Below are 27,717 nucleotides of genomic sequence, written 5' to 3' on the forward strand. Positions count from 1 at the left end.
AGATCTACCATAGATACAACTGTCAAAGTTCTTTCCAATCTTTATTTCTCCACACCACACCCCCCTGAGCTTAACCTTTTCTGTTGCCACCTACTTAGTAGATACAAAATAAATGTAAAACCTTTTTGAGGACTGAGAATGGTATAAATCAAGTGTCTGGCTTTCTCATACAATAGCTGACACCTCACTGTGTGATGACCCCACACCCTGCAGACCTAGTGACAAGATTATGTGCCCCCCCAGTAAATGGCATGGGACTGCTCTTACGCTGCTAAACACTTCTCTCAGTTTCTCTATCTCCTCCCTTGCTGTCGGTCATCATTTATCTGTGAAGCAAGTGTGTATGACTAAGAACTCTCTTCCCCTGCTCCTACCCACTGCTTCCAACATGCCCCAGGCTTCAAAATCCAAGTCTGGCCAGAGTGGGTGAGCGTGGTCAGATTTTGAAGGCTCTTGGGTAAAACTACACATACACTACCACCCATTAGTCTTTGCTGTTGTTCGTTTTTTAATTAGCTCGAAGCTTCGTTCTTAATCACTTAACAACTACTGAGCTTTAACTAAATGCAAGGTTTAAAAAATAAAAGGTTATTATGATTACAACTATATAACACCCTACAAAAAGAGCAAAACTATGGAAACAGCAAACAGATCAGTGGTTGCCAAGGGGTAAGGGAGAGGAAGGAGTGAAAGTGAAGCTCAGAATTTTTAGGGGACGAAAATGACCCTGTATGACACTGCAGTGGTGGGTGCGTGTCCAAACCCATAGGACTGGGTTGACACTGCTCCAGACCCACAGCATGCACGACACCAGAAGCGAGCCCCACCGTAACCACGGACCCCAGGTGATGAGGTGTTGGTGTAACACCTCCTAAGCTGTAACAAACGCACAGTCTACGGAGGATGCTGGCAGTTGGGGAGGCTGACAGGCAGGGAGGCCATGCAAGTGTGGGGGCTGCAGGGTTATGGGAAATCTCTGCACTTCCCCCTCAATTTTGCTGTGAGCCTAAAACTGCTCTAAAAAAATAGTCTTTGAAATAATTAGTAAGTAAAATTTAAAAGTGTGTAAAAACCATTCTTAGAAGAATGAATAAACAGCATTTCTTCTTTTCCTCCTAACACATTTTAAACATTGGTCTGAGGAGTTGATACAAACCCCATTTAATACTCAAAACACCCCTATAAGGCAGCTGTCATTATCCCCAGGTCGCAGATGGAAATACTGAAGGGAACAAAGTTTAAAAATGAGGTCTAAGTTCACACACGTGATGGCACCAGGATCCAAAATACTTACTTCGATTACACAGGCTCACAAAGCTTTACTTTTTTAATAAAATGGGTGTGATTATGTATCCATAAACAATTATAACACAGGGCGAAAATAACTGCAAAAAGGTATAACCAAAATTCTCTGATCACAGGGGGGTAAAAAAGTCATCATAAGTGCCGGGCACTGAACACAGTGGGGCGAGGGGCTGCCAGCTAAGCGAGCCCCTGCTCGTCCTTCGGAGCTGCATTTCTAGGTGCCCCATCCCAGATGCAAGCACTTCCTCACTCACGCCTCCCCGGCCCCGCCTACCGAGCGAGGACCAGAAGGGCCTCTTACAGTTAAAGAGAAGAAGGGAAAATGTGATAGTGAGCATTCTCCCCACTCTGCAGCACCCTACAGGTTACACAGAGCTTTTGCACCTGCCATCAAAGTTGGCACTGACAATACCACTGAGAGAGAGCAAGGTCAGGTATTAATTAGCCATTTTAAAGATGAGGAGAGTGTGAAATGCAAAGAGGTTAAGTGACTTTTTTCCAAGGTTCCATTAATGGAGAGGCACAGATGAGCCACTAACCAGGCCACCTGACTCAGGTCAATGCCCTCCAGTCCTTTGTGGGGGCCTGAAGAGCATTTTCACTGTGCAGCATTCAGTTGCACAGCATTCAGTTGTGCAGCATTCCAGACACTCCAATTCATTTTATTTAAATACCAGCAGAATACAGACTGAAGGGACCTTTCCATTTAGCCGCCAGCGGACCCCACAGAAATTTCGGGATCAGGCTGCCATTACCAGTCAGGTTAGCCTCCAGCTCTTGTAAACTTCCACTACAGGGTTTAATCAACCGACAAAAATGCTTAGCATAAAAAAGACAAATTTCAAAAATTCAAAAGAAGTGCTGTCTCAGAGAAGTTCCCACCAGGACAAAAAGAGAGACATCACCCAGTTTCGAGAGATTAGAATTTCAAATTAACTTCTAATACTTCTTAGCAAGACAAGAGTAAAATCTTCAGGAGTAAACAGCCAAAGCAGAAATGACTGACAAATAAATAAGTACACTGGCAGTTTCCATCTAAAACATCCATTTCCAAACATAAGTTCTTCTTCTGAGTGCATGCCAAGGGCCAAAAGCTGACTGCATTATGAACGTGCTTCATATAAATCCTCAGTATTAACCATCTTGTATAATCCCACCAGAAAACAACTGGGGTCGTAGAAAAGTCTCAATAAATAATCCTTCATGGATTGAGATAAAAATTTTTCCATCTCTATGGCAACAGTAGTGTCCTTTACGGACCAAACCAGCTGCTGGTACCCATGAGCAGACTCTTCCCCATCATCCCAAGATCTCCCTTCTACCGGCTCTAAGTTTCCCTTCAGCAAAGAAGCTGGAGGAAGACTTGCTCATACATTACCAAAGGAATCCAATAACTAAAAGAGAAATTCTGTAAAAGTCCAATTATGATAAACCCTTTCAAAGCCCTGAGAACTTCTAAATACTGAAATTGTATGAAAAACTGTCTTAATGAAGGAACAATAAGGACTGTAGGAAAAGCACCATCTTTAAAAATCCAGAGTCAGGGAGTGCAAGGACCAGAGATGGGTATAGGGCAAGTCACAGCTCATCCCATGTAGGATGGACACGGGGGCTTATTCAAAATACTTACACACCGTAGGCTCAGGTAACGACTGCTCTGGGCAAATGTGCACCTTCCAGATTCTTGTCATGGCCAAGTATTTGCCCAGGTAAGGAGGATTAATCAGCTTCTCAGAATGGCTTTTCATCTAACATGGCTTTCTATATCACTATTCTTTAAATTTTTTGGCTCACATACCCCCTTCAAATACTTTTGAAAGACTAATGTTCCCCCTCACGTTTTCAATTTGGCATTATAAAAGTTTGTACCCATTTAAATCGCTGCAAAGAATGTCACTTCCCATGTACTATACATAGGACGTTTTGAATAAAATGACTACATCTCTCCCATAAATACATCCAATACAATGATCAACGTCCTTCCACCATGTGTTTTCACATAGGCATGAACAAGCACTACTCTGTCCATATGTATAATGCTCCTTTTTCTCCTTAAAATCATAGAGCCATTCCACACCCCTCGGACTCCTACCCTATAGTAGTATCTTTTTAATCAGTTTTTCATTGCTCATCCCACCCTGCTCTGTAGCAACAAGTTTGCACAGTGACAAATGATTACTAGACACAGTGTGAGGACCACAATGTAAGTGTATAAGTAACAAATAACCGTATTGTACACCTGAAACTAATATAATATTGTGCACCAACTACATGTAAATAAGTAATGTAATATATAGTTAACTTTTAAAAATGTCTCTTAAATAAAAATGTTCTTTTTGCTTAGATTATTAAAATTACTTTAGTCCTTATCAAAACAACTAAAATAACAATATAAAGTTTGCTGATTAAACACAGAAGGTACAGTAGCCCCCTATCCAAGGGGCCTGTGTCTGAAGACCCCCAGTAAGTGCCTGCACCTGCGGGTTGTACCAAACTCTATGTATACTATGGGTTTTCCTAGATACACATTCCTGTGGTAAAGTTTAACTTATAAACTAGGCACAGTAAGAGATGACCAATAATGGCTAATAATAAAGCAGCACAACTACAACAGTACTGTAATAAAAGTCAGGTGAAATGCCATCTTTCTGAGAGCCGATCTGATCATCGAGACAACTCCTGAGTGACAGACAAGCAAGGCGTGTCCACAGCCAGGAGTCGCTGCACAGGGGGTGAGTCACGTGCCGGGTGAGGCAGAGCTGGAAGGGGGGAGATTCAGCCCATTACTCAGAACAGTGCACAACGTAAAAATCAGACATGTTTTTATCTCTGAGACTTTCCCTTTCTCATATTTGGAGTAGGGCTGATTGCGGGTAACAAACTGTGGACAGCGAGACAGCGGGTAAGGGAGGACTACTGAGATTTGTTTTGCAGCGCCATGGTTGGAAGGATGGTAGAGGCTTGAGCAAATGAGGCTTCACTTAAAGCACCGATATTTCGTGTTCAGTGTCCCAAAGGCAAGGCATCACAGTGACGCTCTTCTCTCAAGTGGACAGCAAAGAACACCAATGGTCCATTTCAGGGAAAAGACAGAAGGTGAGGGATCTGGAAACTGAGTCCTAAGTAGACAGGCCACTGACCTGAGGAAGGACATGCAGTCCACAGGGGGCATGAGAAATCCACCGTGAAAACCTCGAACCACCCACAGCAGCTACAGGACCCGGGCAAGAGGATAAAAGCAGGTCCACATACCTACCGTATGTGGAACATTTTCAAGTCACTCATCAAGCTACAGGTTGTGGAGCAAAGTAGGTCCTATCCTGCTATATTGACAAATACAGCTTCATAAGGACAGAATCAAAAAGTGCATGAAATGCCATAGTTTACATATGACTGTAAGTTGGCAAAATCCCAGAGATCCCTAATTATGACCTACGTCTAGGTGTTCTGCTGATGGGCTGGCAATGTCTGGATGAGTAATGAAATAAAGACTTGCACAATTCATAATTTTTTACATACTTATCCCATAAAATTTCTTTCCTTGCTTTCGTTTCAAGAAATCATTAACTATCTAGTTTTAAGAAATCCAAGATTTTCCCATGGTCTATATTCTATGCACAGAAATTAAAACACAAAATATAATTATAGCCAGTGTATATAATTTTGAAATTTTTAATCAAATTAAAATGCAAAAATTAAAAATTTAAATTTTTGTCTTAAAAAGTTGCTTTCTCTCTAGATATTCTAAGTTAGCTACTAAAATTAATATTAAAATTATAAATTATAACTAGTGAATATCAAATCTTTTATCTAAAATATTTAAATAAAATTAAATACAGGGGTTTTTTTTTGAGATTTTAATCTTTTTTAAAATCCTCCTCTGAGTATATGGATATTGATTTTAGAGAGAGAGGGAGGGAGGGAGGGGGAGAGAGAGAAAAAAACACTGACATGAGAGAAACACTGAACGGTTGCCTCCGTAGGTGCCTGGACCAGGGATCAAACCCAAAATCTAGGCCCGTGCCCTGACCGCCAGTAATCGAACCTGCAGACTTTTGGTACTTGGGACGACATTCCAACCAATAGAACCACCCATCCGGGGCTTGAGATTTTAATCTTATTAAACGTGTTTATAGCAATAAAAGTATCCACAGTTCTAGCATTCAGTATCTATCCAGTTGCCGATGTGATAAATTAATGTCACACTTCGTATGTCATGTCTAAAACTATGTGTGTGAGAGCGTGAATTTATATTGCAAAATATTCTGTTTGATTTTGTGAAACAAAAATAAATTTGTTTAATATTGTAATATATTCCTCAGCCCTGTGAATAACTGTTGAAAATTCTGCACAGAACAGAAGCACTGTCCTAGAAGGTCAGTAGACTGCAGGCGGAAGGCTCGCCCCTGGACAGTCAGCGTGGCCTTGAAAGGAAGGCACGGCCCCGGGACAGAGGCCAGCCTTGAATGCACGCATAGCCCTGGAAACTGAAGCGTGCCTCTGGAATGAAAGCACGACCCTGACTGAAGGCACAGCCCTGAGAGGTCCGCATGGCCCTGGAATGAAGGCAACCTCTAGATAGAAGATACGGTCCTAGAATAGAGGCAGAGCCTGGCAAGTCAGCACAGCCCTGAAACCGGGAGGCGTGTGGGAGACAGTAACACACGGCAGAAAATCAAGGTTTACTCAAGAGCCCAGAGCAGGAAGAGATGTGGGAGAAGCTTACCAGTCCAACAGGCTAGAGGACAGTCAGAGACACGATGGAGAGTGGACAGACGGCACTCGGGGCTCCCGACTCAGGGTAGGGAAACACGGGAGGTCAATGAGGCAGGGCCAGGGCGGGGAAACAGCAGAGGTCAAGGGGGCAAGCTGTGCCGAGAAGACGTGCCTGTGCAAAAGTGACCCCAGGCCGCTCTCACAGGCCCTACACCACTCGCCCGTTTGGGGTGTGGCAGTGTCCAACCAGCTCTGGCCGGGTGGGCTCAGTGGTTGGAGTGTGGCCCTGTGCACCAAAAGTTGGAGGTTCAATCCCCAGCCAGAGCACATGCAAGAGGTAACTGATCAATCAATGTTTCTCTCTCACATCAATGTTTCTCTCTCTCTCTTCTCAATAAACACATCTTCCAGTGAGGATTTTTAAAAGGGGGGAGCAAAAAGGGGGGAAAATTGCGACAACTGTAACAGCATAAACAATTTTTTAATTGAGAGAACGGGTCCATGACCCAGGACAAGAACTGGGGCTGATGCGAGCTGAGCCCCCCGTGCACGCAAGGCCGTCATCCTTTGAGCTGAGTGGGAAGCAGCCAGGCCAGGATCTCCAGATGGGGAAGCAGAGGCAGGAGGGAGGGAGCAGACAGATGAGAAGGGGCTCTGACCGCTGAGGAGAGGAATTAACAATGTGGAGAAGGGTTAGACAAGAGACCGAGAATCCACAGAACCAACCCCTCCCACATTTCACACAGAACTGAACACAGGCTTGATTTGAAGTACACATGCTGCTGGATTAAGAAGCAAGAGAAAATAAATTCGTTTATGACTAACACCAAAAAGGAAAATTTTATAGTGCTGCTTCGTGCTTACAGTTTTCATGTAGTGCAGAAAAACCCAAATAGCATCTGATTCAATTTACATAACTTTACATAATCTCATGATTACCATTTGTCAAGGAAGCTGCAGACCTAATCTCTTCCATTTATTTGCCTCCAAACTGACAAAATGGAAAACATTCTGGACAAGTAACTTTCCGCCCTCTTCTTAAAAATCACAAGGCGCCAAATTCTACAACTTTTCTTCATAATATGTTTCTAATATTTCAAGTCTGAACATTCTAAAGTCTTATTGACACATGAAGTCAATAAACAAATATTTACTGGCCCCTGCCATTTTCAAAGCACTGATTTCAAAACTGGGGGGAGGGGGAATTTATGCCCTTAGCTTAAAATCTACTTCAAGCTTACTGACCTGGAGACAAGTTATTTACCCTTTCCAACACACATTTTTTTTAAAATGTAAAACAAGAATACTACCAGTCAGTTTACAAGGTTGTTCTGAGGTACACGGTACACACACAATAAAACTATTGGGTGGGTGAGAGAAACTGTTTTTAACTGGAGAGCCATGGCACAAACATGCTAGAATTCATAATTCATTTATACACTGGGCAAGAAAATGGTAAGGGCCCTGGCTGGCATAGCTCAGTGGATTGAGCACAGGCCTGCAAATCAAAGGATCATGGTTCGATTCCCAGTCAGGGCACATGCCTAGGTTGCAGGCCAGTTCCCATCAGGGGACACACGGGAGGCAACCATACATTGACGTTTCTCTCCCTATCTCCTTTCCTTCCCCTCTAAAGATAAATCAATAAAATCTTTTAAAAAATCTTTTAAAAAAGAAAACGATAAAGGGATACATGGTATACAGTGAGTTTCAAAAGACAAATACAAATACCAAACAGAGATCTATAAGAGAAAAAGACTGTAATTTTTTCCTCCTAAACAAATAGCTGTACCTCACCACCTGTACAAAGGGTTTTGATTTACAGAGGACCAGTTAGTCTGCCTTCACTTTTTTGGTCTTTGTTTGGTTTTTCCTTCCACAGACTTACACAAAAACACATTTTCTTAGAGTTCTGTTCATGAAGTGCATTATACAGAGCTATTTCTAAGTCTCATTCATCGCTCTTTGGATTCTTTAATTCAGAACATTTTTGAGCTGAAGGAAAACTTAATATCTGGTCAACTGGTGCTGTGAGACAGAGCCTCAGAAACTTCAGGTCACACACTCAGAGGCTCTCCTGCTCCACGGCCCCCATTCCAGGTATTGGCCCAGATGCCCACACAGCCCGAGCAGGTAAGGAAGCCCAGGCAGGGACTAGAAGGTCTGGAGAGCAAGCAACTGGCCATCTGAGGAAGCAGATGCTCCATGAAGGGCTGTCCTGTGGAACGCAGGTCCAACGTGTCTGCATCATCTAAGTTTTCAAGAGGTGAGGATAGCTCACACTTTTAAATGAAGTGATTTGTAAATGGCAAATACCAAAATTATTTCAAAATACTGGTTAGATCAAACCATACACACAGAGTCTCATGTAAACATACAAACACATGCTCATCCACACATGCAAATTCACACACATGTTCAGATCCCAATGCACATACACATGCTCACAATACATACCTGTGTACATGCAAGCACATACATGCTCACACATGTTTGTGCGCACATGCACAGATCTCTGCTCATCACACATACAGACACACACACATCTGCAAACCAAGTCCACTCTGGTCTGCACCATGATGAGTCTGTATACAGGCCTCCCACCTGATCACACAGGACTCATAACCACCTGTAATTGTTTTAAAAAGGCCATTAAATACCTAGAGAAAAAGGACCACTCTATTTCCTAACTGAATATTCCTTCTTTCACACACCATTACCAAAAATGGCTTTTTGACAATAGGATACTAACTCAGTTTTTTAAAGATGTATCTATCACGTTTAGTTTATTTGCTGTCATACTTATGAAATGTTGGATTGGCCAAAAAGTTCATTTGCTTTTTTCCATAATATGGCTCTAGTAGCACTTAGTTATCTTTAACTTCATTTGAAAGAATTTTGTTAGATTGCATTGTGACAGCTGTCATATCAGTGTGCATTTAAAAAAAACTTACCAAAACGGATGGATTTTTGCATGGCCATTTTAATATTGAAGATAAAAGAAAATAAGCAACAATTTCAGCATGTTATGCTTTATTATTTCAAGAAAGGTAAAAACACAACTGAAACACAAACAAAGATTTGTATAGTGTACGCAGAAGGTGCTGTGACTGATTGGATGTGTCAGAAGTGGTTTGCCAAGTTTCATGCTGCAGATTTCTCACTGGAAATGCTTCATTGCTGGGCAGACCAGGTGAAGTTGATAGTGACCAAATCGAGACATTGACTGAGAACAATCAACATTATACCAACATACTCAAAAGATAGCCAACATACTCAAAATATCCAACTCAATAAAGTTATTGGTGAAAATGAAGAATGTGTCTCTTATTTTACAGAAAAAACTAAATGAACTTTTTGGCCAACACAACACATCCTCTCCTACAGCAGTGTGCTCTTTCTACGTTCAATTATCTACCGACCAGCGAGTTTATCCCCGTGCTTCTCTCAACTGCGCTTTGGATTAATTTTGCTCTTTGAGTTTTTAGCATACATACTTAGTTTTCTTATTAATACACAAATGAAAACAATGCAGTTGTGTAGGTTTCATTGGTATTACTAAAATGTCACATTAAATAATTTAAAATGAATTGTAAACACTGATGTAGTCTCATATAGCACAATCGAAGTCTACTGCTCAGAGTCTGCAGTTACACAATGGCAATGGACTAGTAAGGCTGCCATCCACTTTCCAGGCCTGTGCACCACCTGCCAGCATCGCTTACTTTACCATCAGCGACAGTAAAAACAGCAAATCCCCAAAACAGTCCCAGCACCAGGCTTCAGAACCTGGCAGGATCTACTCCCGTAACATAAGGCCATATTCACACTTTTTCCTAACGCTTCATGAATAAACATCCCCTTATTCAAATAAGTTATATAATAACTAACTCCAGTAATTTTGATTCAACTCTGAATGGTAAATAGAGTCATTCTGGCAAGACTGCAGAGTTTGCAATTCAAATTACAGAATTTTCATAATGGGGAAAATAAAAATTAGTGACATGATTCCTAAGGCACCTAATTCCAATACTTTCACTGCAACAGCAGAAAGCGCACATCAGTACTTCTCAGCGTGTAAGCCAAGGCACTTCTGCGGACCGGCATCACCGCACTCGTTCACCTGCAAGCGGACAGCATTCCTTCCAGGGGCCCAGCAGATACCTGCCGGGACTCCAGAGCGCCCCAACCCCAGACGCCAACAGGCACTGCTGCTCCTTCTCAATAAACGGCAGCACAACGATACTGTATTAAATGACTTTCTTACATTATCGCCATAAACAATGACTATTTGTCAGCTGCCCTTTGCGAGCTTTGCATGTGCTTATGAATAAATCAAGCCTTACTGATTTACTAAGCCAAAACATTTTACATTTTGCAACTCTAATAAGAGCTAATCCTCCACGGCACTTAGTGGTGCTTTAAAGTAGTATGTTTCTTAAAACTTTAATATGAAAAATTAATGCCGATTAGCTCAGAAGCAGGAACACTGCTCTTAGGAGGACAAGCTGGCCAATAAACCCAGGTCTCTCTAAACGTGTCCTTGTTAGTGGCATTCCGTCTGCTGCCGTGCTGTTTCCTTCTCGTAATGTTTAAAGTAACAATGATGGTTTGTATTAATTCAAAGATTAAGTTCATTTAAAAGAGCAAGGAAGGAAAATAAGGGACTGTATAGAATGTTACAGACTTGGTAAAACTATCACTAGAAATAATGAGTCTCTTTCAGTGTGATGATTTCAGAAGACATAAGACCACTCTGGACCATCCCAAACATCCTACAAGATCCTGAGCACTGCAACCTTAGTCTGACCACGCAGAGCAATGCTCTCCCTTCTGCCCAAACCTCCCAAAGCTCCCACTGTCTCACTTGGCCCACGTGTATTTTGAAGCTGTCACATCCATAACAAATGACTCAACTCCAGCTGCACTGATCTTTCTCGCTCAGGTGAGGTTACTGCTGGTTCTCCAGGTTCCACAGGGAAAGCGGAGTCCACAACCCTTAGCGAGCTAAATTATAGCCACTGCCAGTAACGATGGACCCTTCCCCACCTACCGTGTCCTTCAACCCGTTGAAACTTCATCATCCCCAATAGTAACCTGGGAGTTTTACCTCTGTGCTCTGCACAGATGTCTGGACTAGGTTTCCATAGACCCAAATTCCAAAACAAATTCCATTGCTAGTGCATACAGTAGCAAAGCAGCACCTTCTTCCTCCACCTTTCCTTGGCAAGGATCGCAAACCGGGGCATGTCAGATTGGAAAGCTCTTAAGACATTACAGTACACTATAACCTCCTCATTTCCAAGATGCGAAAATTGAGGGGGTCTCACCCATGCAGCCAAATTAATGGCAGAGGCAAGATAAGAACCCCATGTCCTGGCTCCAGCTGCAAGGCTCCTCCATTTATACAACCCCCACCCACCCCGAGTCCTGGGATCAGTAACAAATCTCTCTACCACCATGAAACATTTCAAACAAAAGCATTACGTGTCATGGAGTGCTTTAACTTGTGTGCATATTCCACGATGCCTTTCAAGTTTAACCAGCAGAAAGATCAAGCAGGTACATTTGTGGAGCTTACAATGATATTAGCTCTCTAAAACAGAAAACCACAGAAGCAAGAATTCTTGTTCAAAAATAGATTCTGCAATTCCCAGTGGAGCAAGTGCTGTCTGGCTACAAAGCAATGATTATCCTGTACTACTGCAATCAATAAAACCTTTTGCTCCATGAACCTGCTATTTCCTGACTTTGTTCTCTGCACTGAAGAATTCTAAATCATACTGACTACCTACTAAATATTTTTAAAGTTCTTTAAAATGAACAATAAAGACATTCTCAAAATTAGTATAGCTTGTTACCGTGTGAAGAGCCTTCCAAACTTCCAGTCACATTAGCGGTTTCCCTCTACACAGGGTTTTCCGCGTCTTCACTCTGCCTTTGTCATTTTAAGTGCACCTGTGTCTTGCCTCATCGCATGAAGTCAGTAGGAAACAAATCTGACAGTGTTTCTGAAACTGTGACTGCGGCCACATTTTTCATCCGAGTGAGAAAGACTTGCTGAACAAACTACGCCTTCTTTCTCAAGCCACAACATGGATTTTTATAAAGTGAACCAAATGGCTCTTAACAGTGCTGAAATTCAGTGCCTTGGAACTTCTCTCTAAAACTATTCACTAAATAATCTATAAAGTAAAACTATCTTACATCCTTTCCAAGGGCGTTTAGCTACTAGGGTCAAACTTTAAGAGTGAGTCATGCATGAGTGACGTAAGCAAGGAGAGTGAAAGGCAAGGCTGCAGCCAGGAGCGGGGACCTACCTCGAGGTCTCCTGCTGCGTCCCCCTCTCACAGTGCCCCCAGGTGTGCATCGGCTCCCTGCAGTTACTGCACACACGTCTGCCTGTACCCTCTCGGGTGAGTGCGGGCCTATCTATGTGACCTTTGTATGTAGAGCTGAGCAAATGGGACTGCCTCTAATTTTCTAACTAGAACTGTTCTTTTTTTTAAAAATTTTTTTATTGATTATGCTGTTACAGTTGTTCTATTCCCCCCTTCATTCCTCTCCACCCTACCCCCCTGTCCCCACCATTACCCCCCTTTAGTTTATGTCCATGTGTCTCAAGTTCTTTAGATTCTATATTTCCCATGCTATTTTTGCCCCCCCCGTCTATTTTCTATCTACTGTCTATGCTACTTATTTTCTGTATCTTCTCCCCCCCTTCTCCTCCTCCCACTCCCCTGTTGCTAACCCTCCTTGAGATCTTCATTTCTATGTTTCCACTCCTGATCTAGCTGTCCTTTTAGTTTGCTTTTGTTTTAGGTGTGGTTGTTAAGTCCCCATCAGATTGCCAGCAGATTTCTCAAAAAAGACCTTACAGGCAAGAAGGGGCTGGAAAGAGGTATTCCAAGTCATGAAATCCAAAGACCTACAACCAAGATTGCTCTATCCAGCAAAACTTTCATTTAGAATGGAAGGACAGATAAAGTGCTTCTCAGGTAAGATCAAATTCAAGGAGAACTGTTCTTTTCACAATAGTCCATCAGTACAACTCATCCATCAAGACTGGTTTACTCTACGACAGATCAGAAATCATAGGTGAATTAAATAATTGTATGTTATATCTTCTCACCTCAGTGGCTGTTTTAAATCAAAGTCCAATGGAATATTATTCAGCCTTTAAAAAGAAGGAAATCCTATCACATGCTACCACATGGATGAACCTTGAGGACATTTGTTAAGTGAAATAAACCAGTCACAAAAGGACAAACACTGCATGATTCCTTATTTGAGGCATCTGAAGCCGTCAAACTCATTTTAGCAGAGAGCAGAATGGTGGTGGCCATGGGGAGTTATTATTCTGTTGGTACAAAGTTTCAGCTATGCAGGATAAAAAAGTTCTAGAGACCTGTTGTAGAGCACTGTACTTACAATAATGTACTATACACTTAAAATTTTGTAAAAAGGGTAAATATAAATAAATTAAAACGTCACTTAAGGCACAACTTAGGCTGGGCCTGGGACTAGGAGAAGTAAGCATTACCACAGGCATTATGGCATTGCATTCACCCAACTCCTGGCTCTTGCAGAAGTAGAACAGGAGTTAAAAATAAAGGCTCACAAGCTGGCCGGTGTGGCTCAGCTGGTTGAAGCATCATCCTGTAGACCACAAAGCTGTGGGTTTCACCCCCTCCCGACCAGGGCACGTATCCAGGTTGTGCACCTGAACCCCAGTTGGGGTGTATATGAGAAGGCAACCAATTGGTGTTGCCCTCTCACACTGATGTCATCAATGTCTGTTTGTCTGTCTGTCTCTCTAAGTAATTTTTTTAATTGCCTCAGGTGAGGATAAATAAATAAATAAAATAAAATAAAACCTAACACAGTAACAACCATTCTCCAGCACTCACCTGAAAAGTGCCCCTCAATAGAGGTTAGAAATAAAGACTCACACTTCTACAAAGATAAACCAATACAGAAGTGGGGGTGAGGGGATAAGTCCTCTATACCAATATTCAAAGAACCGCACAATTCAAAGTACAGTTGCACCCAGATGTGCACCCACGGACAAAGGGATAAACCAAATGTGATCTATCTATACGATGGAATACGATCCAGCTATGAAAAGGAATGAAGTCCTGATACATGCTACAACATGGGTGTCTTTCAATAAAACATGCTGAGCAAAAGAAGCCAAACACAAAAAGCCACATACTCTGTGATTCCATGTATGAGAAATGTCCAGAATAAACAAGTCTATAGAAACAGAAAGTAGCTTAGTGGTTGCTGCCAGAGCCTGGGGGCGGGGGGGAGGGGGGAGAATGGAGAGTGACTGTGAATGGGTACAGGATTTATTTATGGGGTGATGGAAATGCTCTGCTATTAGGCAGTGATAGTAGCTGCACAACCTGGTGAACTGGGGGCACAGGTGCAAACACGATCAACATTGAGGGTACACAAGATCCTGTGAGCAAAGATCGGGTTTGACCGCAGCTGCCTGAGGAAGTGATCGAATGAGCTGCCAGCTGGAGGAGGAAGAGGTGCTGGAGGGCTTCTAAGCAGAGGAGAGGGCCAGTGCAAAGACCCAAAGCAAGCAGAGAAGAAAGAAGGGCCTTTCTCTCTTCTGACAAATTAAGGGTCAAGATGTTAGCTAAGGCCAACACAACAAATTCAGTCCTTACACGTGTCCCATAAATGCAACTCAAACTCCATGCATGTATTATGCCCCCACTACTTAGCAGGCTCTCAATTATTCATAAAAAGGGTGGTAAAAAAAACTACGGACCATTTCCAACTGTCAGAAAAAACATATATCAGAACTTAGATTAGAAGACAAAATTTAATTGTTCTGAAAGGCAAAAGCAATCGTGAATATGGTGGACACAATGAACCTTGGATTTCAGCTCTAAAACTATATGTGTCTCTTCCAAATACAAATACCCATGCAAAGCTAAAAGTGGCAGCCAGATGCTAAGAGGACATTACACATGCTTGAGAATTAGCATCAAAAGTCTTCAAGTGTAACCGCTGCCATCATCATGTAATGAAACACAGAGGACAGGGCGTTGAGGCTGAAATATTTGGTGACTCAGTTTTTTCACTCACAGGATCAGATGAGTTCCTTTAATGCATTTGTAACAGGCTGCTCCATTCTTTTACAGCAGGATTTCTCAACTATGACAGCTTGAGCCTAATAATTCTTTGTTGGGGGCATTGTCCTCTGTGTTGTGAGATGTTGAGCAGCATCCTGGCCTCCTCCCATTAGATGCCAGGAGCTTCCCCTCCTTTCCCTCTCACAGTCAAAAATCTTTCAGATGTTACCGTATGTGCCCTGGGAAGCAAAATGGCCATGGTTTTCTAGCCACTGAATGGATTTTATCTATACAACTTTGACAATTCCCTTAAGAATAATGTCACGTCTCCTCACCTGTCTGGTTTTCTACATGCAACACACCTTGACAGTCCCCCGACAACAAGAGAGATTAAAACTAAAGAGATCCATTTCTGAAGCCCTATGACACTATACAAAATGTCAAGTCTCCAAAGCAAAAGAAAAGCAACATAATCAATCGGTAAAGGAAAACAAGACCTCAGTCTCGGTCTCCCTTCAGCCTCCTTTGTTACTCCAGAATCAGGCTCCAGAGCTCTTGGCTCCTAAAGGCCATGCTTGCTTCAGTTGCCAGGATAAGTTTGGACATCCCAAAATGCACCCAAGTTCCCTCTCACTCTGGAGCCACTAAGCTAATGAAACTCACGAAGCAATTTTTAAGGTGTTAGACCTTCCCACTAAATCGGTTTCAGAATCTCTGCAAAGTTTTCCCTGCAAGCATCATGAATAAGGATGGCCTATAAACCCAAAGTCTCTGAAATGTGGGCCAGCAGGGAGCTTACCATCCGGGGGCATCAGGGCCTTGTTGTTCTGAGTGCACCACCCCACAGGGTGCAGATCAGCTATCACCACATCACACCAGAAGTCGGCCCTGCGGTCCTCCCCGTAACCACAGTAGCGCAGAAGCAGCAGCTGCCCGCAAGTAGTGATAACAGTGGCCACCCAATACGTGTCCGGGTTGTTCTTATTGGCCACTTCCAATTTCATCCCAGGCTGGAAGTTGCTCTGAATGCTGATTTCAACCTTAAGGAACCAGAAACACAGAAAACCCATTATTATACTAGACATACACATCCAGAAAATTACCAGAATTGTTTAAAAACACAGCACATAAAAACAGAATTTCTGTTGCTCTAAAACAGCACTAAGAGAAATACAGTGACAACCGCAAATGTGACGCTGAATTTCCCAGTAGCCACATTAAACAGATAAAACAGATAAAATTAACTGTAATATTTTCTCTAACTCGAATATCCCAAATGTCATCATTTCAAGATATGATCAACATAAAATATATCCATGAGCTCTTTTACATCATCCTTTTCTGATCCAAAACCAGGTGTGCGCTCTACACTCACAGCACGCCCCAATGCTGACCACGGTCTCGCCACGTGCTCAAAGGCTCCAGGTGGCTGATGGCAGCTGGTGAGCAGGACAGCCTTGGATGGATTTTCTTTTTATTAATGAAGGATTAGAGTCTGTGAGTATTTCCCAGCCCTCCTCCCCAAAAGGAAGTTTTCCAGCCCAGCAGTCATTACAGTGCTACAGCATCTGATGTCCAGGAATAGCAGCCGCTTAAAGAGAGGATGGAATTACACGTGGCTGGTTCATTCATCATGGTTCAGCCAATGATGCTTTCCCTGGACAATTTGCACACAGGCCTGGGGACACTCTGCTTCCTGAGCTATTGTGATTAAAAAGAAGGTGGGAGAACTGAATGAATTAAAGAGAACTAGAGTTACTCCGTATGGAGAGGTATTGATAATTTTATCAGTAAAATAGAAAAGGAAAAAGTTGTCACTCAGTATCTTTTTCCTAAACTGCCTAAAGGGACACAAACGAGTCATCTAAGAATGGTAAGAAGCTTTGCAGGATCATACCCTCGCTCTTTGCCAGGTGAGCTGCAATTCTGTTATGTTTTAATATTTACCTCTTGGCTTCACTAAATGGCCAAAACCACATTCATAATAAACAAGTAATTATAGTATTACAAACATTTAGTATAAAAAGAGAATTGGGAATGTGATTGACTTTTACAAGGTCATGCAAATTTAATAAGGCCTTAAACTTCTTTTCAAAAGAACATTTCATCTCCAAAAACAATAAAATGTAGCATTAAAATAAAGAATCAAAGTTCCAAAGTTCTGGCTCAGTAACTCAGCGAGAGAGCCAAAAACAAGAACAGGTTGAGAAAGTACCCTAATTTGTTAATGGGACTCAGGCTGAATCTTTGCCCTGGGTAGCCCAGTGAAAAAAGAATGTTTCTCAGAATTAAATTTTTCTGTCCAGTAAAGCAATGGTAATGCCAAAAACCTTAGATCTTGGAAACTTAGTCTTTCCCTTGTTAACAATATATATTGCCAAAACCTCAAATAGAAGCAAAAACCTGAAAAAAAAAAAGCTCAACTTTTAATTTCCTCGGACTTTCACTCTAGTGGGCAAGCTGTTTGCATTATTCAAAGAAATCATTGTTAAGAATGATTATTTTTTGGCTCGATCCAAATGTTTTCTGAATATTTATAGTATTTCCCCTAATTTGACTCATCTACCCACAAAAGACTGTAAAATTTTTATGTGTCCTTTCAAAATAAAAACATCAATCCATAATAAAAATATACAGCCATTACACCTCGTAAGAAGACATTACACACCACACCGACTTGCCTGGCTAGCTGGGTCTTACTTATTCTAATCAATCTGACCTGTGTCAAGCCCTGAGCAAGGGCCACATCTGGCAAACCGGGTATTTCTGAGGGACAAACAAGGTAAAAACTCCACACCGTTCCTCACCCACTGAGCGCCCACCCCGGGCCCAGCCCCATGTTGAGTGAGATGAGTGGTAAGGGCCTAATCCACCTTACCAGCAGCTACCTGTGAAAGGCAAACAAATTTCCCCATCTCTTCTTTATGTCTAAGAAATTCTGGCTATATTCCCAACTGCAGACCAGAAAGAGAAGGAGAAGGAAGGCTACGTACATGTTTGAAGGACGTGTGAGGAGCTGCACTGGCGCCCGTCTCCTCCAGGTACTCCCCCCAGTTAAAGCCGATTTCCTCCACGCTTGAACCCTCTTCTGTTGAAAGACCAAAGCCAAGGAAACAAAAAACACAAGACCATCAATACTAGAGTGAAGAATGGAACGGTACAGGCCTCCAGTGAAGATCAGAATATCCTTAACTCAAGAGATAAATGGATTCAGTGGTTTTGGAGGACACTGTCACATTCACTTCACAGCTTCGGTTTGCTGATTTTGTAGACAGGAGACTGAAGAAAGGAAACAGTGAAGGAATGTGCCGGGATACCCTGACAAAACCAGGGATACTACTGAGTGCGCCTAGGCAAATGAAGTGAGACACTCCATTCTTCGGGGAGACTGGAGGACAAGGTAAAAAAAATCAGAAGTCAAGTAATTCCCCAAACATTCAAGACTGTATATGTAAGATATAATCTGTGTAACTGAAAAACACCAAATGACACTTTTTAACAGTACAGATAACGTAAATGTTGCATCATGACTTCATATGGAAAGAACTGATCAGCTGTAAACATTACTTTAGTTGATTTGCAAGACCACAGTAAAGTAAGAACACAGCAGTAAGGGCTGTCCAAACATGAAGGTACAGGTAAGGGCTTCAAAAGTTTAGATTCTCTTTTCTTGCAGAAATAGCCAACCGTTTATCTTCTGCTAGCAAGAAGCTATCTCACTGGCCAAGAACAAATCCCTTGGCCAGAGGGATTTGCGACGGGAGGGTCTAAGAAAGAAAACCTAGTTCTTGAAGGCTATCGCTACTTGTTCCTACTAAAGATTTTTAAATTAGAAGTTAGAAAAGTAATTTTGTTGTGATACACTGCATAGTCTCAGAAAATGAAAATGATAGGAGAAACTAATTTTCATAAAGTCAGAGGATACTAAGTTGAAAGGCAGTCATCTTCAATTTTGTCTTCTAAATCAAAGTTGCTTAACACCATCTCCTCAAATTCTACTCCCATCAAATGGTTTACAATCAAATGTCCAAGAATATAAAAACTACCCACAGATCCTGCACCAGGTCGCCTGGACAAATAAACAGCACTGTTGTGATGTCTCTGGCTAATGGATCAAAGAACAAATGTGGCAATTGATGTCCAGTGCTGTCTGGGGCGACAGCTTTGCGGACGGAGCTGGGGGTCAACACCCAGACAAGTTTTCCAGAAGGTGACTGCTTTCTCTTTGTGTCTGCCTTACTGTGTCTTCCTGGCTGGAAACTACCTGGCATCCTTGTTAGCAGGAGGATGCAGGAGCTGCTGGCTCTTTTCAGGGAAACATTTCTGATAAGGGGCATTCAGTCCCTGGGTGAAGCAGAATGCTGGCAGAGGCACAAAAGGAGGGCTCGTGGAGCAGTGAGAGTAAGACTTCACTCACTTCCTCAACTTCGACTGAGACCATTCCTTGCAGCTCTTTACTATTCATAAAATTCTAACCCAGGCTATCAGCATTTACCCAAAATGTTTGTTTGCACCAAATTTTAATCCATGACAAGCTATGTTTCCAATCTCTTCCCCCAATATTATAGGTAATAGATTCTTTCATGTTCACTCAGGTATTCATTCATTTATTTGTTCAAGTTACGCAAGGGAGAAAGAGGTACCATTGTGACTCCCGAGGGTGTGTCACTAAGTACAGTGGGAAAGAAAGCTGTTACTCTCTGCTTTCTAAAAAAAAATACTTTAATGAGCACCCCAAAAGTCAGACCTAGAATTCTATTAAAAATACTTAAAAACCTTTCTGCCCAGCAGCTGGTAACTTGAAGTGTGCAGATTTAACAACAAAATCCGATACAAAATGTAGGGTTCCTCACAATACAGCCTTTTCAGAGCTGTAATTTATTAACACTTCCTCCACAGCATGGGCCCTAAGCAGCTGATTCTCTAAAGACATTTCAGTGAGCAATAGATAAACACATGTGATGTTTATGAGTGGAGGTCTCATAAACCCAGAGCAAATATTTACTGCTGATTCATAAACCTCTTAAACCCATAAACATTTTATCAAGGAAACTCTGACAATCTCCCTCCACTGCAAACGAACCAGTTGGAGGCATTGCCCCATGATGTAATGAAAACAGACTATGAAAAGCTACTAGAAAATCTCACAACTTAAAAGAAAACAGGCTTGTTCATTAGTAGCATTCTACTCTTAGAAAACAGAAAGCTATTCATGTGACCAGAATATTTCATAGTGAGCAGAAAAAGAATACCTTACAGAAGTGAGAGTGTAAGCTACTTAACAGTGAAAAATATAACAAACATATGATTCATACATCTTTTTTTTTAAGTCATCAAATCTTGGGTTGCACACTTTCACAACCTGAAATAAGGCTAACTTTGCAAAGCTGATATTAAAGCCCAGAATCACTACCCAATTATAAAAACATGGAGAACTGGCAGGTTTGAAATGAACAAAATCTTACAGAGCTACTTCCTGTGTGCTAGAGATTTTTTTCAATGTGGAAAGAAAAATATAAATCTTTGTTATTTCCACTGCTGATAGTCCATTCATACTACCATAAGGTGCAGAAAAAAGTTGCACTGTGCGGGTGTTAAACAGACACCCCGCTGGAATGCAAGTCAGGCAGGACTGGCCATGCCGACCCCCGATCAGAGTTCATAGCTGCAGGACCACACCAGGGAGGAGGGACAGTCACCAGAGCACAGGGGTCCTCACGGCTATCTCAGCTACCCAGACATCCAGAGCGTCTTTCCAGAAAGAAAGAAAATGACCCAGTCTCCTAGCTAGGAGAGGCAATGACTATCTAAAAGAGGGGATTTTCTAGAAAGGGACTAGAACAGAGTCACATAAAACTAGTTCCTTCCCAGCATGAACAGTCAGAGATCCCAATTTCTCTAAGAAGAGTGTTGATTCATTTCCTTCCTGAATACAAAAGCCTGTGGCACTCCAGTTGATACATGCTAATACCACCCCACCAAAAATGTCAAGTCCATGTTTCCAGAGTAATTCTTTTTACTCAGGATTGCCCACTGCAGATATGCAACAATGCTTCCTCTACACACTTCATCAGGAAATTACATCCGACCACACTGGAAAAATTATGCCCAGGAACCTATCCATCACTGTGTCAGCATCATGTTTTGCTTGCTTGTATCAGGGCAACTGGGGATGCCCAGAGTTGCAGAAACCCAGCTCTGGTCCACGTCCTTCTCTGTTACAACTCTTCCAGGAAAAGGTTTCAGACGCCATCCACCTCTAAGTAGCTGGTCCCAGAACCAAATACACACACAACTGATGGCGGACAGAAGATATTTTGTGTATTAACAGGTGAAATGGGAACTACCTGGGAAAACAAACTACTTGACAACTCCTACTTGGGTGTGTTCGTAAGAGTCTAAATGTTCAAAACTAGATCTGAATCACTACCAGTCAGCCTCTGCCCTCTACAAGGGTTCAGATCCTGCTTTAAGCTGGTTTCCTCTTTAGGAAAGTCTGTCCTTGTGGCTCCATCTAAAAGTCTCCTCAACACACAGGTATAAATGGAAGCTCCAAGGAGAAAAAATAGATTGGCCATATAGAAAAAGAAACAACAACAACATCAGGACCAATATCTGAGAAATGTTAAGATACTTTAGAGCTATGTAGAACTATTAGTCCTATTAAAGAACTTCACCTCTCAGATGACTCAGGCCTCCCACCAGACAAGAGCAAGACCTAACCAAGAGGTGAGCACATCCGGGCGCCGCAGCCCAGCCAGGGACAGGATGCTGCACTCACACCTCCCCATTCCTGGGGTCAACCGCAGGGGAAACGCAGCACAAATAATGTTCCTGATACCGTATTATTACTATTACTAAGTTTCAGAATCTGCATCAGCTAAAGAGATACAGTGCAGCTGCCTGAAAATGAAAAGTCAACAACACGGCTGCCGTTTTGAAAACATACCATGGAAAACAATGCAGTCACAGACATCAGATGTGTGTACGACAAAAATATGATGAAAATCAGGGACTCCAAAGTGAAAACATGACCTCATTCAACAAACAAAACAAAGACTTTTTAGAGGCATATTTGTATTTAAGTAAAAGTAGAATGACTAGACTGAGCTTTCGGTCCATAGGATTATGCTCTCTCAGAAACAGAGTTTCCATATTCCTACTGGGAGAAAAAAGAGTCAACTCTGCTTTTAGAGCTTTTCTCTCTCTTACTTTATATAGAGAAATAGCTGACAGGGGAGAATGAGCTGATTTTGGAAGAGATACTAACATCTTTCAGGCAATTATTTCAGGGGGTTCCACATTTTTTTCAGGTAAAGATATAACATAAGAAACCTAATGTGGCAAATTCAGTGACATCAGGCAATCTGTAATTCCACCGCTGACCAGTCTCACCAAAATTTGAAAGCACCTCCTTCAGACAACTGTCCAATCTGAATTCACCACAGCAACGCTTACGTTTCTGTGAGTTAAACTGTCCTCATCTAATCTGCTGCTAGGCAATAGTGCAACCCTTTAAAAAAAGTTTTTAAAATAAACTCTTTCTTGTGCACGTATTTAGAAAAAGACGCATTTACAAATTCATTGTTTAAATATCAAAATTCAAAGACTGGTTTGATCTTGTTTGTTTTGTGATTTCTCAAAGGTAGAAGGACTTTACCACAAATTCACATGACCTGGGTTTCTTGCACGTTATGCCACTTTCTGAAAGTCGTGCTGAAGGTTTCAGAGAGAGCCTTGGAACGTGGCGGCATCCAGTGCTTAGGCATATCTTGCCAACCTCGCTTTCTGGGCACAGGCCAGAGAATTCCGTGTCTGTGCCTCCCTCGACCTGTTCAGGCCGAGAAGTTCTGAGCGTAGGGGCAGGGAGTGGGGCGTGAGAGGGACGCTGGGTGAGAGGTGCAGGAATTAAGAACTACAAATCGGTAGTTACAGAATAGTCACAGGAATATAAGGTACCACCGCATAGGAAATATAGTGAAAAGGATTCAACTAGGTAAGGTGCCAGCTGGGTATTTAAAAATATTGCGGGGGGAAGACTTTGTAAAGTATACGATTGTCCGCTCTCTGTGCTATACACTTGAAACTAATACAAAATAATAGTGAATGCAAATTGTGGGCTAAAAAGAAAGGCTTTATTTGCTTATTTTTAGAGAGGGGGAAGAGAAGGAGAAAGAGAGGGAGAGAAACTCAATGTGTGGTTGCCTCTTGCATACCCCCTACTGAGGACCTGGCCCGAAACCCAGGCATGTGCCCTGACTGGGAATCAAACCAGCAACCCTTTGGTTTGCAGGCCCACACTCAATCCGCTGAGCTACACCAGCCAGGGCCAAAAATAAATTTTATAAAAATGAAGTTCTAAGCAAAAAAGGTACCTGCCTCTTCTGAACGAGGCCATTTATTTACTGATTCAAGACCCTGAAGCTCTCCTTCCTGGTGAGGTGCTGTGGAAGGATGCAGTGGAGGGAGCACCCACCGACTCTGTCTGAACTACACGGTGTGAACAACCATAAACATGTATGTGGTAAGCCACTGAGATTTTGAAGTGATTTGTCACCTATCACCTAGCCCACTCTGTCTAGTACATAGGTAATTTTAATTTGGAACCAAATTTTGCCCAAATTTCAAGCTGCTATATGCTTATAAATATGATAGCAAATCCTAGGGAGAGGCAGCACCTGAGATCTAGAAATGATGCCCCATTGTTTCCTGAACATTTTCAGAAAGATTTTGTGTGGCCAACACATCAAAAGGTCAGATGGATCTAGAAAGCAAAATCGCACCTGAATCAAGATCCGCATTGCCATTTGATGAGCTCGGGTGCTTCTCCAAGGGAGACGATGAGGGGTCTGGCATGTTGGTGACGGGCAAACTGCTCTCCATCCCTAAAGAACAAGGGTCTTCCCTTAATTCATCCTGCAGGAACAATTACCTAAAGGCGACCAACAAAGAAAAAAAATCAGACTTATTCTCATTTTAAACGCTCCAAAAATAACAGCATCCTATGGGGGCTGCTACCATTTCATTATAACATGCAGGATACAATGTAATAATAACAGAAAACACCAAGAATTAAGACCAAAGAGTACATAGCTACACAAGGTCAACAACAAAGGTCACAGCTGAGCAAAGCCATCAATTTTCTACAAGTTATGATCAACACTAAAATGGACACATTTTTCATCAAGAAATAAAGTCTATGTTTCAACACCTAATCTTCCCTGGTAATGTTGGCAAGACACTTCGCCCTCCCCCAACTGTTCCCTCCTCCTCGATACCATGAAGCACCAAGCCTGCCTCAGCCTCAGCATCCCCACACACAGGTAAGATGTACAGTGTCTCCCAGGCAATTGTCACCGAAACCAGGTAAGGTACCAACATTTGCAAACATGAGGCTTTGTGGCCAATCAGACTTTTGCTATAATAGCATGAGTATTCCACACTTGCATTCTGACATGACTGATGGTAAAACAAGCAAAATTATGCTCAGTGTTCACAGAACCCTATAATCTAGTTCAGTATGTCACATGCATAAGACACCCAGGCGCAGTCATTACTGAGGGTCAGCCATTTACAGCGTTGGGAGGGTAGACACAGTCACACATGGGGCGTTTCAACCTTTCATTTATTTAATGTTCACTTTTATTTCACATGTACATAAAAGTTACAATCAGGAAAATGCCAAAGATATATGAAGGAAAAGAATAGTACATCAGTAGCTACATGAATGGAATATTTTGTCACTGACATACTGGTAAAGTATCTTTTAAGAATATTATACCCTTGCCCTTCTTAAAACACACACACACACAAACACACACACACACACACACACACACACTCTCTCTCTCTCATACCCCTCATTTTGGTGCTCTTCATATTACTTCCCTGAAAAATATTTTGAGGTTTTTGTCAAAATTAAAGGAATGATTTAAGCCTAAATAGAAACCAGGTTTTTTTCTTTAATAATTCAGTTATCCCTTATCACTAGTGAATTACTTGATAACCTTAATTTCTGAAAGCTTTCATGGAAACAACGACAAATACAGGAACCCATATAATAGACCAATGGGTTCTAAAGTTATTTAAAATGGATGACACTGGCACACCCGGCATCAGAGTGTTGAGGCTGGCTAGTTTTACCCCACGGACATCAGGCTGCCAAAGTATCCCCATGACAAGGGGCAGAACTGCATACTCTAAGAGAACTTCTTCACCATTCTGATTATGATGCAGACACACGAATCTGTGGAAAGCTTTGCTTTTGGAGACTCCCCCCCACATGGGGCTGCACACAGCAGTGGGAGAGAATGGGGGGGGGGGCACGCAGAGGGACTGGACAGCAAAGCCCGTGACCTACCGCCGGGATCTCACAGAGGAAAGCAGCACTCACCACTTTATCGCGACTGCTGCTGGGAACTCAATCTGCAGGGAAACCACCTGCCCATGAGCCAGTAGCCATCCAACCACACACCCAACAACCAACAGCCTCCCCCTGAGAGGCTACTCAGGAGGACAGCACAAAAGTAAAACCCACCTCACAACAAGAAGCGCGACTGCGAGTCTATGGATTCACTCTATCACTGAGGCAGGGAAACAAGACCTGCTGAGCCCAGGGGCCACAAGATGGCCTGGACGAAGAAAGAGGGAGAAGGCGCATGCTCTGGAAAACCCTGCCTTGCACGGCTCTCCTCAGGGTAACCCAGGAATTACTGAGAACTTGAAGGGGAGAAGGACAGGCAAGTGAAGAAAACAGATCAGCTAGATCAGGAGCAGAACCATAGAAATGAAGATCTCAAGGAGGGTTAGCAACAGGGGAGTGGGAGAAGGAGAAGGGGGGAGAAGGTACAGAAAATAAGTAGCATAGACAGTAGGTAGAAAATAGATGGGGGGGGCAAGAATAGCATGGGAAATATAGAACCTAAAGGACTTGAGACACATGGACATAAACTAAAGGGGAGAATGGTGGGGAAGGGGTGTGCAGGGTGGAGGGGAATGAAGTGGGGAAATAGAACTGTAATGGCATAATCAATAAAATATATTTTTAAAAAAAAAGAAAACGGATCAAAGATGAAACACTTGGCACAAACAAAACACCACAGACTGCCCCGGCAGAGAGTGCATCCTAACTGGGAAAGCACCAATGAGTCTGAAAACTGGTAAATTGTATAATACCTTAGAAGGCAGTAAGTGCTGTAGGAAAAACTAAAGATGGAGAGAAGATGCAGATGAGCAAGGCGAGGGCTATGGCCATTTAGATGGTGGCCAGGTAAATCCTGAGAAAGTGATACTTGAACAAAGATTTGAGGATGCAAACAGGGAGGCGGGCAGAACCCAGGAAGGAATAGTTTGGGACCTGACCCAAATTTCACTTTGCAGGCTTTTATTCCATGAAGTGAAATGATCAGATTCGTTCCAGAAAAATCACTCTGGTAGCTGCATGCCAGAGAGGTGACAGATAGAAGCAAGACTGAATGAAAACAGAGACTAAAAACAACATGCAGTGAAGGTCTAGATTTAAACAGTAGAAGAGGAAAGAAGGAATCAGGCCGTCATGTATCTGGGAGATACAATACAGAACACAGTGGGAACAACCCAACAATCTCCCAATGTTAACAAAATGCAGTCTTTTCAAAGCAGGTACTCTGTTCCTAGAATAAATTACTTTGCTTGCCATAGCTAGCTCTCAACAACTAACGGAACTCATGCAGTGACTATGGAAATAAATAATTCTGGGAGAAAGTATATTAAATATAAGCATGACAATCCATTTCACAGAAATTGGCTTTCAATGGAATTGTGGGGGAGGCAAATCTTACTGGTTACGAGTGACCACCCATAAGCTTTGCAAATAAAAACAGGATTTTAAAAAGCAAATCCTTTTCCAAAGTACATTACGCACCCTAAGCCGACCCCCCCAAAGGCTATTTTTAAAAGGAAGCAAATTTCCTTTTGATTCTTAAAAATACATGTAATTTCAAGACGGAAGGTAAAAGTGCCTGCTCATGAAAGCTGCATGTTTTTCCCAAAGACATGAAAAGAAGGCTTAGAAGACTGAATTTTTAAAGGGTCACTTCCTGTTTTGTACAATACACTTTGTGGCTCTGTGTAAAGTTAATTCATTATAATTGGGCCTTCCTGTCTCGAAAGTTGTTGAACAACAGAATTACAGTACTGGGCCCTTTAAAAAGTGGTCTTAGCCCAGTGACAAGAACAGTGAAAACTTGGAGAATAAGGAGTAACAAGGCTGCTCGCTGTGTGACTTAGACAAACTACTTAAACTCTCTGTTCCTCAAACTTCTCATTAGTTCAATAACAAGATTTCATTATATGCAATCAATGTCCCTTTTCAAGTCTAAAGTTCTATGAATCTACCACAGCTTTTTAGTATTACTTGCATATTTTCTGCATTCAGATTATGTTTATCTCAACTAAATAAAATAAGGACCTGCTTCCTACCATTTGAGGAGTATTCAAAGAAGAAAACTGTTTTAGCATAGGCCTTGTTAAGAAGGAAATGTGTGAGAAAGAACACTCATTAGATAATTCTAAAACAAATAAAAATTAGGGGAAAAAGGGGGAGGGATTTGGAGGAACAAATAGG

At 42.1% G+C, this 27,717-nt stretch overlaps 1 protein-coding gene across 10 annotated transcripts in view; it reads right to left on the minus strand.

Moving 5' to 3' along the window:
* SFMBT2 (Scm like with four mbt domains 2) overlaps positions 1-27,717 on the minus strand; it is a 218,625-nt gene that overhangs the window by 166,012 nt on the left and 24,896 nt on the right. For 8 of the 10 annotated variants that reach the window (XM_053665741.1, XM_053665739.1, XM_053665744.1 and 5 more), the window contains exons 2-4: positions 23,897-24,045; positions 18,107-18,201; positions 15,913-16,153 (exon numbers count right to left, since the gene is read on the minus strand). In XM_053665741.1, coding sequence (XP_053521716.1) covers positions 15,913-16,153; positions 18,107-18,201; positions 23,897-23,996 — 436 coding nt within the window. In that variant the 5' untranslated portion in view covers positions 23,997-24,045. Of the gene's footprint in view, positions 1-15,912; positions 16,154-18,106; positions 18,202-23,896; positions 24,046-27,717 lie in introns of those variants that run through there. The other 2 variants (XM_053665745.1, XM_053665746.1) reach the window with 2 other exon arrangements.

Source organism: Artibeus jamaicensis, unplaced genomic scaffold, assembly GCF_021234435.1.
Source record: "Artibeus jamaicensis isolate MK-2021 breed Jamaican fruit bat unplaced genomic scaffold, CSHL_Jam_final contig_426, whole genome shotgun sequence".
NCBI classification, from domain to species: Eukaryota; Metazoa; Chordata; class Mammalia; order Chiroptera; family Phyllostomidae; genus Artibeus; species Artibeus jamaicensis.